Source organism: Vollenhovia emeryi, unplaced genomic scaffold (genome assembly GCF_000949405.1).
Source record: "Vollenhovia emeryi isolate VEMERY1.0 unplaced genomic scaffold, V.emery_V1.0 DF939426.1, whole genome shotgun sequence".
NCBI classification, from domain to species: domain Eukaryota; kingdom Metazoa; phylum Arthropoda; class Insecta; order Hymenoptera; family Formicidae; genus Vollenhovia; species Vollenhovia emeryi.
This window is the reverse complement of record NW_011966940.1, coordinates 52,048-65,773: the sequence shown is the minus strand read 5'-3', so window position 1 is coordinate 65,773 and position 13,726 is coordinate 52,048. Positions and strand designations below refer to the sequence as shown.

The 13,726-nt window shown below is 34.6% G+C and overlaps 3 protein-coding genes across 3 annotated transcripts; 1 reads left to right on the top strand and 2 right to left on the bottom strand.

Moving 5' to 3' along the window:
- Positions 1–1,680: 1,680 nt before the first annotated feature.
- LOC105557742 (ATPase WRNIP1-like) lies at positions 1,681–2,661 on the bottom strand. Its single transcript, XM_012005060.1, has one exon. The coding sequence runs from the start codon at positions 2,659–2,661 to the stop codon at positions 1,681–1,683; it is 981 nt and encodes a 326-aa protein (XP_011860450.1).
- Positions 2,662–4,579: 1,918 nt separating this feature from the next.
- LOC105557741 lies at positions 4,580–5,539 on the top strand. The gene has a single exon (XM_012005059.1). The coding sequence runs from the start codon at positions 4,580–4,582 to the stop codon at positions 5,537–5,539; it is 960 nt and encodes a 319-aa protein (XP_011860449.1).
- A 3,022-nt stretch (positions 5,540–8,561) lies between these two features.
- On the bottom strand, positions 8,562–11,819 carry LOC105557740 (ankyrin-2-like). The gene is made up of 4 exons (XM_012005058.1): positions 10,569–11,819; positions 10,243–10,456; positions 9,396–9,727; positions 8,562–9,176 (listed from the first exon to the last, which is right to left on the bottom strand). Exons 1-4 carry the CDS (start codon positions 11,817–11,819, stop codon positions 8,562–8,564), a joined length of 2,412 nt encoding a protein of 803 aa, XP_011860448.1.
- Between the last annotated feature and the right edge of the window lie 1,907 nt (positions 11,820–13,726).

Genomic DNA, 13,726 nt, shown 5'->3' with positions numbered 1-13,726 from the left:
AATGTTTCTACCTTTTTCCTTACACAAAACTTCAAGCATGGTAGTCCTGCAGAGATACAAGTATTGTGGCAATCCTGAAAAGCTCACTGCTTATTTTGGAGTTGTGCCATCAGTTTCCCAATCCAATCAGCAATGTACTATTGGAAAAATTACCAAACATGGACAAAAATGGCACGTACTTCTTTAGTGTAGTGTACCTGGGTTGCTATACGTTATAGTCCTTACCTGAGAAGTTTTTACGAGCATGTGAAAAAGAAGCGCGGTTCTGCTAAGGCTATTATTGCTACTGCCAGGAAGTTCCTTACAACTATTTTCTATACACTTAAAAAGAACTGGATTTTTGAAGATTTTACGAAATTTGAATTTTGTACTGGACAGTAATCATAGGAGTTACTACTGCCCTCCTACTACTACTTGCTATGCAACAAAGCCACTGTTGTAATTATAGTATATTTAAGTATAATTAACTATAGTGTATCAACAGGCATATGGAGAAGTAGTATGGATCTAAAAAAAAATCTAGTATTATTGAATTCAGTGATTTTATATTTCAAACAAGGTGATAGAGAAAGTGCAAAAAGAGAAGTAGAAAGTCTTGCAAGAAATAATAAATGGGAACTTAAAGACGTATATGGCTGCTTGTTATGTCTTGCTGCCTCATACGGTGAGATTGAAGCTGCTGAATTTTGTAGAGACAAAGGAGCAGATCTTGATTATAAAGGCTCTTATGGGAGGACACCGTTATGTCTTGCTTTGTGGTCTAATCATCCACAAATGGCTGAATCTCTTAGAAAATGGGGAGCACGTAAGGACGTTCGTCTTAGTAGTCCTAGCGAAAGAGAGCCTAGTACTTTCGATTACTTAAAACAAGACAGCATACATGGCGGTTTTAGCAAAAAAATGTCATTATATTCGGAAGAGATATTTTTATATGTCAAACAAGGTGACGGAGAAAGTGCAGAGAAACGAGTAGAGAGTCTTGTAAGAAAGAATAAATGGGAGCCTAAAGACGTATATGGTAGAAGTTTAGCTATATCTACCCCTTCTTTACTAACATTCAACACAACTCTCACGGAAGGGTAAACAACATTCCCTTCTCTTTTGCCCTCTTTTATCATTATGGCCCCTATGGTATTATTTTTCATACCTTCAGACATCTCTGATTTAATTTGGTCAGCAATTTTGCCTACAATCTCTTTGCAGTGATACTGAGATTCTCCTTTCTTCGGAGAAAAAGGTTTTTGGTTTGTGGTATTGGTAGAAGGGTTGTTCTGTAATGCAAAGAACTTATTCCATTCTTCATCGCTTTCTAACTCGACATTTTACGCTTATTCTTGTCTGGTGTTGATTTAGGTATATCCTGAGTGCTCAAATCGCTAGAAAGTCCTTTTGTTTCATCAGAATTACCGCTCTCCTTTGCTTTATTACTTAGAAGGGTAAGATGCTCTTCTGGCTTTTTCTTATCCGGTTTTAAAGTTGTATCATCAGAAGGAAGTCCCTCCACCATAGGTAAATGAGGACTTTTAACTTTATCCTTATTGCGAAAAACTGGAATGCTTTCCCAGAGCTTTTTCCAGAGTTCTGTAATCTTGCCTAACATATACCCTCCATTGTTGTTAACACATAATGCTAGCGTACAAGCATTATATCAATTAGTCAACATAAATTATGGCAAAGCTTCTAATGTTGAAAGCTCAAATGCTCCTTTGCTTGATCAGTTAAAACGCGCCCTCTTGGTGTCCGCTTTACAAAACTAATTTTGATTAAATAAGGTTCCACTGTTTCTTCGATATTGCCGGCATCTTCAGATAGCGCAATAGATATAGTGTCAATCCCAACAGGGCCTGAAGTGTTGAGTAAAAATCTTAGATAATGCATATCTAATTTATTTAATCCCATTTTATCTACACCCAATTTTAGCAATACAGAATCAGCGACTTCATAAGTGATTTTTTTATCGTCTTTTACTTCAACAAAATCCCTTATTCTCCTAAGTAATCTCAAAGCAATTCTTGGAGTGCCACGCGCACGGCAGGCAATTTCCTGTGCGGCATTCTCTTCAATTGCAGCAGAAAGAACTCTTGCACCTCTTTTTATAATATTAACCAGCTCCTCAAAAGAATAAAATTCAAGATGCAAAGGGATACCAAAACGATCCCTCAGCGGCGCAGAAAGTAATCCAAGCCGTGTTGTTGCTCCGATTAATGTAAATGGTGGTAGATCTATCCTTAAAGTGCGAGTAGATGGCCCTTCACCTACTAATATGTCCAGGCAAAAATCTTCCATAGCGGTATATAAAACTTCTTCAATGTTGCGATTTAATCTATGGATTTCGTCGATAAATAGGACATCTTTTGCATTTAAAGTGGTAAGCACTGCAGCCAAGTCCCCAGCTTTACTAAGTAAAGGACCAGAAGTTGCGCGGAAGCTGACCCTTAATTCTTTAGAAACAATTTGTGCTAAAGTTGTTTTGCCAAGTCCTGGGGGACCATACAATAAAACGTGATCTAAAGCTTCAGTTCTCGTCTTTGCAGCATTTATAAACACTTTTAAATTTTGTATTAAGTCTTTTTGTCCGACAAAATCATCAAGTTGCTCAGGCCTGATGTTGATATTGCGCGCATCTTCAGCATATTCTTTACTGCATGATATTGATTTCATAATGTTGAGAGCTCCTTAAGCGCCATGCGAATAATATCCTTGGTGTCCAGATTTGACGATTCGTCTTGTATTTTTTTTATCGTATCATAAGCTTTCATTTTTTCATACCCAAGATTGATCAATGCTGAAAGGGCATCTTCATTAATTGGATGAAAATTATTGTTATTTATTTCTAATTTACTCACTTTGCCACTTAATTCAGTGATGATTCGATTTATGAGTTTTTGGCCCAGGCCACTCATCTTGAGTGCTACTTTATCCTCATTCATAATTGCCAAAAACAGCTGTTCTGGAGTTAATTTACTCAAAATTGACATTGCAGTTTTATAGCTAACACCGCTCACTTTAACAAGCAACCTCAAGCACTGCTGTTCTTCTTTGCTTATAAAACCATATAGCTGAGCGACATTTTCTCTGTTATTTGCATAGGTTTCGATAAGTAATTTAACTCTACTTCCGATGGAACATGCATTTAAAGTTTTGGCTGAAAGATACACCATATAGCCAACATCATTCACATTCAGGATTATGTGGTCACTGCGCACTTCATCAACTATTCCGCTTAGATTTCCTATCATTTTTAGCACTGTATAGGGTTCAGTTTAAATACTCCTGGATCTTAGGTCAAGCAAACTGACCTTACCCAGAAAAAGTGGAGAGAAAGTTTGAATATTTTTTTTACGAAAAGAATAAAAAGTTCAGGAAAGCAATAGTTAATAGTAGAAAGTCTACGTTGTTTGTTATAAAAAATTTCTATATATTCAAATATAGCAGTTCTAATATATTGCTTAGAGTGCTTAGAAGTGTCTATTGGTAACTCCCTTTTTAAAGAACTGAAAAAGCTTTCTACAACAGAATTGTCGTAACAACAACCCTTATGACTCATCTATGTTTTTTATGGTTAGGAGATATTGGTAACTTTGTGAAGTATATTGTGAACCTTGATCACTATGTAACATTAGATTTTTGGCAGGTTTACGCTTGTTAACAGCCATACCAATTGCTTATTTATTGAGCTACTCATTAACTATCATACGTGAATATAGATCCTGCCAAATATAGCAATCCCTCCTTGGTTCTTATATAAGTGATATCAGTTGCCCATACTTTATTTGGCTGATCAACAATAAAATTCTGGTCTAATATGTTGGGTACTACAATTCTATTGTCTGTCTGCTGTTTCTTAGTTTTAAATTTTCTTCTTAGCATAGCCCTCATGCCGTTCTTTCGCATGATACTTTGCACTGTTTTCAAGTTACAACTTTTACCTAAAGCTTTTAATTCAGCATGAATTTTAGGAGCTCCATATCTACATTTAGAAGCTTTGTTTGAATATCTGCTTTTATTTGCTAATTCTCTGCTGCTTATTTTTCTTGCAGCCCACTTATAGTAGCCACTAGCAGATACATTCAAAACCCTACATAATTCCTGTACTTTATAACGTTTGCTGTGCTCTTTTATAAAAAAGTATTTTACTCTTTGTGACTGGCAAAATATCCCAGGGCTTTTTTTAAAATGTCTCTTTCCCTTGTTACTCTTGCTAACTCTCTTTGTAAATCAAATCTCTCTTTGTTGTAAGGAGATATGTTGCTTCTACCTGGAAATGCATCTGCTGCCGACTTTTTTTCGTTGTGTTTCTTCATCCATTTTCCTAATAAACTATCCTTTATTCCTAGATCCCTTGCTACTTTTTTGTAATTGTTTGACCTGCCTTTCTTTGTTCATTTGCCAGTTTAACAGCTTCTAATTTGAATTCTGCCGTATATTCTCTTGCCATCTCCAAAATTTTATTTTACCAGAAAAAAACTCCTTTCTCTCCACTTTTTCTGGGTAAGGTCAAATAAGGTTTAGTGATAAAAAGGTTGAACATTCCTTCAGAATTGTGTATAATTATTAATGCTTTTTAGGTACTCTTACTATGGCTCTTTCCAAGTTTCTCGATCCCAAAAATGATGTCGCCTTTCGCCGTATCTTTGGTACTGAAAAGAATAAAGATATTCTCATTCACTTTCTCAATGATATTCTGGGCTTTACTGGCAAAAATGCAATACAGGATATAGAGTTTTTAAGTACTATTCAAGACCATGATATTGCCTCTAAAAAACAAAGTATTGTTGATGTTCTTTGTAGAGATTCTTCAGGTATTCAGTACGTTTGCGAGATGCAGGTCGCTAAAACCAAAGGCTTCGAAAAACGTGCCCAATACTATGCAGCTAAAGCCTATTCAAGACAAGCTGATAAAGGTGATCAATACCAAGACCTTAAGGAAATTATCTTCATTGCTATAGCAGATTGTATCCTGTTTCCGGATAAGTCTGAGTATAAATCAAAGCATACTATTCGCGACGAAGACACTAATGAGCATGATCTAAAAGATTTTTACTTTATATTTATTGAATTGCCAAAATTTTCAAAAACCAAAGAAGATCAGCTTTCAAATATAGTCGAAAAATGGATATACTTCTTTAAGTATGCAGATGAGACTAGTGAAGAAGAGCTGGAAAAAATAATAGGTAGTGATGTAATAATTAAAAAGGCCTATGAAGAGCTAAATAGATTTAACTGGTCAGAAAAAGAATTTATTGCCTATGAACAGGAAATAAAACGTATTCTTGATGAACAGGCTGTCCTCGCTCAAAAACTTGATGATGCTACTGAAAAAGGTAGAGAAGAAGGTAGAGGAGAAGGCATCCAAATCGGTCATGAAAAAGGCAGAGCGGAAGGCAAGGAGGAAGGCATCCAAATTGGTCAAGAAAAAGGCAGAAAAGAGAGGGAAATTGAAGTTGCAAAGAATTTACTTAAAGCAGGAGTTTCTATTGATATCATAGCTCAAACTACTGGTCTTACGTTTGATGAAGTTAAAGACTTAAGCTTTTAGATGAACATCTTTGTACTAGATAAAGACCCAGCAATTGCAGCACAAATGTTATGCGATAAGCACATAGTGAAAATGCCATTAGAAACTGCTCAATTGCTTAGTAGTGTTTTTTCAATCGCATTAGAAGCGCCAAATCCTTTTGTCAGTATCACAAACCAAAATATAGAAGTTCCATATAAACTTACTCACAAAAGCCATCCTTGCTCTTTATGGGCTAGACAGTCGAAAGGGAATTTTTATTGGTTGATAGGATATGGAAAAGAATTGTGTAAAGAGTATACGTGGCGATACAAAAGAAAACATAAGTCAAAGAAAGTAATAGATTGGTGTAATAATAACAAGGATTTACTCATTTTTCAATCAGCTGATATACAAACTTTTACACAAGCACTGCCTGATCGATATAAATGCAGTAGTCCTATACAAGCCTATAGAGAGTATTACCTAAAGGAAAAGATAAGGTTTGCTAAGTGGGAAAAGGGTAGAGAAGCACCCGATTGGATAATAGGGAATCATTGCACTACGGTTATCAGCCAATAACCACAGAAGGCATCCTCATCGGACATGAAAAAAGCAGCGAAGAGGGCGAAAAACAGGTTAAAATAGCTGTGGCAAAGGAAATGCTTGCTGATAAAATGAGTATTAATACTATTGCTAGATTAACAGGATTGCCCATCAGCGAAGTTGAAAAATTGAAAAAGTAATTCAAGTATCTTAATAAATAATTAGTCTGCTAATGTTATCCTTTATCCTTAATTTATAAGGATTAGAGGCAAAGGTATGGCTAAAGGAAATAGTGCTCTATTAATATTTGACTTCGATAACACTATTACTAATGGGCACATGCATGGTACTTTTTCTGGTAGACATTTCGGAGTTAAAAAAAGTGATTATAATTCTGCTGCGGAAGGTGCAGTGACTGATGCCGATATAAGAAAATTTATAGAGAATGAAGGTGGAATAAAAAATAAAGAGAAGCTAAAATCTGTATTACAATCTGCACTTTCAAAGGGAATAGAAGTGAGTATTGCATCATTCACAGGATATCCAAATGCTGTGAAAAGGGTTGTAGAGAATCATTTGGGTTTATCTAAAGAACAAGCAGACAGTGTTTCTATATTTGGCCACTTTCCAAAACATTATGATTCCCAGCTACCAGAGAGAGGGCAGCGAGACCAATTCGGAAAAAATTTGCATATCTGTAAAGCAATTGTAAAGTACAAAGATAAAAATGGTAGGTTGCCAAAAACTGTCATGCTGGTTGATGATGATAAAACAAATATTGAAAAGATTAATGAGTTTGTTGAATCAGTGAGCAAAAGAGAGGGATGGCTTAAAGAAAATGGGCTGAGTATTGAAGATATAAACAATATTAAATTTAAAGGTGTTCAAGTACCTCAACAAGACAAAGATGCTCATTATCTAGAAAGAGTACAGAAGTTTGTCAATGCTAACTTAGTACAAGAACCAATTTATGAAAATTTGAAGAAAGAAGAACCTATATACCAAAATCTTCAAGATATTCAGAAACAATTATCTGAAGAAAAGCCACCACAATTACCTCCTAAACCTGGGTTTAATACAAAAACCGCACCTCCATTGCCTCCTAAACCTGAGAATTCAAAAGCTAAACCAGCATTACCTCCTAAAAAAAGGAAGTTAAACAAAGTACATACTGCTAATGGTATAGCTGCCAATAGTAAAAATGAAGAACAAATATATACTCAAAACATCTCCGTACCCGTAGTAAAGGAAACCGAAGTACATTTTCCTTACTGTAGCGAACTAGATCTAGAAACTCCTATGCAAAGACTGCGTGACTCTTTTCAAAAAGATGATTTGCCTGAAAAGGCAATACATGCCATTTACAGTTTATTTAAAGAGAAAGTAATTAAGGCAATAAGAGAACGAGGCGATAAGGTAATTGAAAAAAGTGAAGTTCTTTATATTGAATCACGTCATCGTCACAACAATGATAGCAAAATAACCGATGACTCTTTCACTCAAATTATGGCCCAAATTCAGGAAAAAAAGAAAGAAATCAAAGATCTTGCTAGTAATTATCAAGGAGAAGATATCCAGCTAAGGAAAGAAATATCAGAGTTATTAAATGTTAATCTGCAAAAGACGAATATAAACCCAAATTACGTAACCATAAACCAGTCTGAAGTGCAACAAGCAGCGGCATCTCCTAGAAGGTATATAAAAATTACACAAGATAAAAATACAGGAAATAATACTTCTGAAAGAGATAAAAGAGAAAAAGGTAAAAAAACTGATTTAGGAAGCACAATATTAAATTATATACCATATAGAAACAATAATAGAACTGAAAACTCTACTGCCACAAAGGAAAATAGAACAGAAAGTGCAAAACCAAGTCTCACAAAGGAATTCTTGTTTAGAGCTGGTACTATTGTAATTGGTTTCCTTTTTGGAGGGCCAATTGGTGTTGCAATTGCTTTAGGTATTGTAGCTGTTGATATCATATCAAATGGTAAACTTATTCAAGGGGCAGAAAAAGTACTGGGTGCAGGTTATGATGCATTAAGTGCTGTGGGGAAAAAAATGTTAAATGTAGGGAAGGCAACATTCTCAAAGATTAAGGAAGCTCAAGGGCTGTCAAAAAGAGATATAGAAGTAAGTGACCCTAACCATTCTCCCAAATCTCATGTAACTTCGGAAGGTGAACCAAAAGCTAAAAGTCAAGTCAAAGCTGAGTTAAAAAGAAGAGCAAGTGCAGCAAGTCAAGAGCAAAGTGCTAAGCAGCAGATAAGCCAGTATAGATAGGTAAATCCATGTTAGAGAAAGCTAACCGCACTGACAGAAAAGGTCTATTTTGCTATAAATTTACCATGAGTTTTTCTAATTACTCTCAAATGAATTAGTGTTAATTTAATATAAAATATTACTAAAAACTTAAATTACATAACCATCTCCAACAACCAAAACCAGCAAGCTTTTATTCTGACATCTGCTGTGAATATGCATAAAGATTCAAAACTTTCAATGATCTTACCTCTTATGAATTCAGTAGCTTGGATTTGAACGGAGACTGAACAGACAGCTCAGCAAGGTTTATAGCGCTCAGAAAGGATGAAACTTCTTCTTCAAATATATCATCGTATTCTGCGCTTAATCCACTACTGTACTCTCCTTTTTCAATTTTATTTAGAATCTTTTTATTATCAAGAAAAGCAATATTACTTAACTTGCCTTCAATAGCCTGATTAACCAAGTTAAAACTATGAGCAAAAGTAGCAGATATTTGATGAGCTGTTAATCCTTCAAGAAAGCCCATATTAGGATCAAAAAAATTAAACTTGCCTTCTTCAGCTTTATAAATCATCATAGAATGTCCAGTGTTGTGTTGCATTCCTCTTATTGCCTCTTTTCCCACAGGAGACAGGATTAATTTTAGTCTTCCTGTGAATGATTTTTTTGAAGATTTTCTCCTGATATCACTTATCCAAATTTTTCTTTCATCTCCGATTTTCATCTCATTCAAAGCTTTATCCAATGTTTCTTTGTCTATATTACGTTGTTCAGTATTAGTATCTCTCTTGAGAATATTTTTGTGATTTTTCACTGATAAAGTACTAAAGGGAATATGCTTAAATAGCTCATAAGTTTGGATCTGTATACAATTTGCAAAATTTATTAAGATTTTAGCGCTTCCTGTTGTTGGTGTTGACTTTAATTTATTTAATAATGCTATAGATTTCTCACTTCGTTTTCCTTTCTCTTTTTCGTACTGCTCTGAATTAGGGTTAAAATTAGGGAACACACGAAGAAAGTTTTTTTGACTTGAAACAGCGTTTGTCAAAGTAGCAATATTACACAAGTACTCACATACTCCTTTATCAATCGAAGAACCAATTTTATTAGCTAGCCCTTTATAAATTTCTTTATTGGTTATATGCCTGCCTTTTATTAAATCATCCTGGCTAAAGTAAACTGCTTCTCTTATTTTGCTAAAATCATAATTCATATCTTTTAAACTTAGTCCATAACATTGTTGAAAGTCTTCTTCGATTGAACGAATAGAGCTTATCATTTCTTGTACATAATCTATGATTTTGGCCGTCTCAACTGTGCTTTGAGGGTAAAACTTTGGGATATGCTTTTCTTGAACAAACTTTCTTAACGCGACATCACTTTTGTCATCTAAGCTGAAAAATTCCTTAGCTACATAATTTTTCATTTCATCATTACTCATACTACCAATCTCACTCAAATGCTGCATAATCAACAGTAACATCAACATATTAAAATATACTAAAGTGACTTTCTTGGAAAAAGTAGAGAGAAATCTCGAAAAACTCAATTTTAAAGCTAACCATGTACCGAATAGGTATATTTTTATTATGAATCTTCCATTATTTTTCTTCTATTGCCAAACAGATTATTATTGATTTCTTAGTTAATTATATTGAAATATCAAATAATATAACTACCTTCGGCAACGCAAAACCACCGGCCGCGAGAACAGTTCGTCTTGGAATCAGTTGGTCTCTTGTGCTACTCTAAATCTGTGTTCATTGTATTATAGTCCAATAAATCCGATGTAGATAAAGAAACATCAGATTGTGAGTTAGATTCATCAGCTTCTTCTCCGTTAGACCCAAACAACCATGAAAAAAACCCACCGAAAAATGATATAATTAATGAAAAAGGCTTTGTAATTATACTAAATAAATTACCCAAAAAGGAGCTCGGCTGTTCTTCCTCCTCTGAATTTCCTTCATTACTATCTGGGTGTAATTGAACATTATCTCTTTGCCCTTCCTTCTGTTGCGTACCAGCATCTTTCTGTAGACCTTCTGCATTACCTGAAGAGCTCGGCTGTTCTTCTGTTTGTGTGGGCTCTTTGGAAGCAGGCTCCACACTTGTTCCTTTTCCCTCACCATTCACCCACTGAATTAACATCATCAGGTTTTTCTGCATTTTTCAATATAGTTCTTATGTCCTCATCAGTAGTTAAATCTAAAGGAGTCTTACGATCTCTATTCTCTGCATTAACATTTACCCCTTTGGCCAATAGAGCTTGCACTACATGCCTATGACCACTTTGAGCAGCGAAGTGTAAAGGAGTATCTTTTCTATCATTTTGTGCATTAACATTTGCCCCTTTTTCTAATAGACCTTCTACTGCTCTCAACTTGCCAAGCCTAGCAGCCAGATGTAGAGAACTCTTGCAATATTCAGCTTCTTTTTTTCGTAATAGATCTAATACACCGCGGTCTCGAGAATAATCGCCATTATCAATATGTGCTCCATTATCTAATAGAATTTCGACTATACTAAAATGTTTATTTTTAGCAGCCCAGTATAAAGGGGTAAAAAAATCTTCAACTACATTAACATCTGCTCCTTCACTTACTAGATGTTTTACTTCACTAATGTTGCCACTTTTAACAGCCTCAAGTAAAGCAGCATTTCTTAATAGAGCTTTTATTTCTTCGTTAGTAGTTAAATTGAAAGGAGTATCTCCGTGGTGATCTTTTACGCTAATATCTGCTCTATTACTTAACAGAACTTTTACTAACTCTGCGTGATTTTCTTTAGCAGCCAAATGTAAAGGAGCCTTTCCATTTTTATCTTGTGCATTAACGTTAACTTTTGTCTCTAATAGAATTTGTGTTACCTCTATACTGCCTGCGTTGACAGCCCAATGTAAAGGAATCCTTCCATAGTCATCTTTTGCGTTAACATCTGCTCCTGCTTTTATTAAAGCATTTGCTACACCCTCATTACGTTCTATGGCAGCCCAATGTAAAGGTGTTCTTCCATCTTGATCTTTTATGTTAATATCTGCTCCTGCCTTTATTAAAGCATTTGCTATATCCTCATTGTGTTTTTTGGCAGCATAATGTAAAGGTGTCCTTCCATCTTGATCTATTACATTGACGTTTACTCCTTGATTTATTAAATCGTCTACTTCCTTAACCTTAACATCTTTAATAGCTAAACACAAATCTTCTATTTCATTTTGTGTTTTTGTCAGAGCAATCATCAATGTAGTGTGACTTCCTTTGTGATCTCTATAATGAGCAAGATCTAAAGGAGTCTTTCCTGAACTATCTTTTGCATAAACATTAATTCCTCTTGCTTTTAGTAGAGCATCTACTGCTTCTTTGTTGTTCTTTTCAACAGCCAAATGTAAAGGAGTTCTCCCGAAACCATCTTTCTCGTTAACATTGATTCCATCATTTATTAGGTTCCTTACTTTATCAATTTCAGCATTTTCAATAGCTATAAATAAATCAGCATTGCTCATTCCATACTCCCTTGTAAAATCTATTGTTACAGTAAAATTACTAACGTTTTATGAATGATTTTATCAAGAAAAAGTGTTGGAAAAATTAAGAATGTTTTTTGCAAAAAGGACAAAGAGCTTTATTCTATTTGAAGTATAAAATTATCATAAATTCTTCTGTTATCTTTAAATAAATTACTATTAATTTAGTATTAAATAATATTAAAAATCTAAATAATATAACCATTTCCAGCTCTCAAGACCAAGGACGGTGAGAGCTTTTTGTTTTGGAATGGGTTGGTCCGCGCTATTACCATCAATTTTCCTCAAGAGTTACTGCAGCTACAATAAGTACGTTTATCATCACAGTGTGGCGTTAAATCCGGATAGAATGTAATTATAGCGTTACGTTCTCTTACAAATACTGATTGATATCTGCCACCTTCCATCTCATATAAGCACCCTCCGTCTTTTCCTAATTCTTTAAACGCTTTGGTTGCATAAACTAAAATATCATCAGCATGAAGGTTATATGCATATCCCTTCTCACAATTAACTTTTATATTTCCACCTCTACCTAAATATTTTACCCCCAATGTATAAACTGGCGGCTCAATATCCGTTTTATTGCATGGGGCATCATACCAAATTGCTCCTGCCCACTTATTCCCCTGAGCTTCAAGATACCTTCCAACAAAGTGCATACCTCCTAACTTGGATTTGTCTGGCTCACCACAAAAAACATATCTAAACCCTATAGTCTCTCCGTTTTCTCCTCTTCTAGCAAATTTACTTCCTTTGCCAGCAAACCAAATTTGAGTTAGCTCGTCTTTAAATAGCCCTAGGTCCGCATTCGGTGTAATCACTTGATGATCAAGCTTATCATATATTTCTTTCACTACTCCTTGATATTCTGGAGAGTCAAGTAAAGATCTGAAATCCTTTTCGCTTGGATATGATCCCCAATCTCCGCAAATTTTCAATACATCTCTATCAAACTCAGTCAATTTCGGAGGATCAGGAATATACTTTGGTTGTGAAGGATTCGTTCTGAAAAATGGTTCAAAATCGTCCTCAACGCTCTTTTGTATATGGCTATCAGTAAAGTAATGACCATTAACATAAGAAGTCAACCCTATTATCGGTATCATCAAGCATAAGACTATTTTAGATTTTCTTGATATCATGCAATACGACTCCACAAAAAAAACAGAATACTAGCAATAACTTAACAAAGCTTAAACCAAGTGTCAAATAGTACCTCCTATCATTCAGTCAGCCAAAGCCCCTTACCAGCAGAAACATATATAAAATCTACCAGTACTGTTCTTAAGAAAATATGCTCATAATTATACTAGCTAATTGCGAAAAAGACTTTAAGTGGAAGTATATAAGTAAGATATTAACTACTAATAAAGATATACAAATATATAAAAGTTGTTCCTGTTTCTTTTGCCAGTTAGCAAAAAGCTTATCCAGTAAATCGCTGTTCTTGTTTTTTAGCTCCACCAGCCCATCAATTGCGGCATTACTGCTTTTGTTATCATTTTTCAGAGAATTAATTAGAACATCTATCATAAAAGAAAAATTACTTTTATACTCATCAAGTTCCATACTTAATCTGCTTCCAAAAATGAACTCTATCACCTTAGTAAAAATGCTCTTGAAACCCATACTATAGTATACAAAACATTTTTGTATACAGGATAAATTTAAAGTTGACAAATACTTAAATGAATATCACTGTGGCAAAAAAGGGCTCATAAATAATTGAATGTGTATAATAACGTGAGTATAATCAGTTCTGTCGCATTTATAAATCCTGGTTTATAACAATTGTAGGAAAGTAGAAAAAAAGTGATCTTAAAAAAAGCAAAGATGTTTCGCAAAATTATTGTCCTATTTCAAAGGATTTAGCTTTTCAGCAG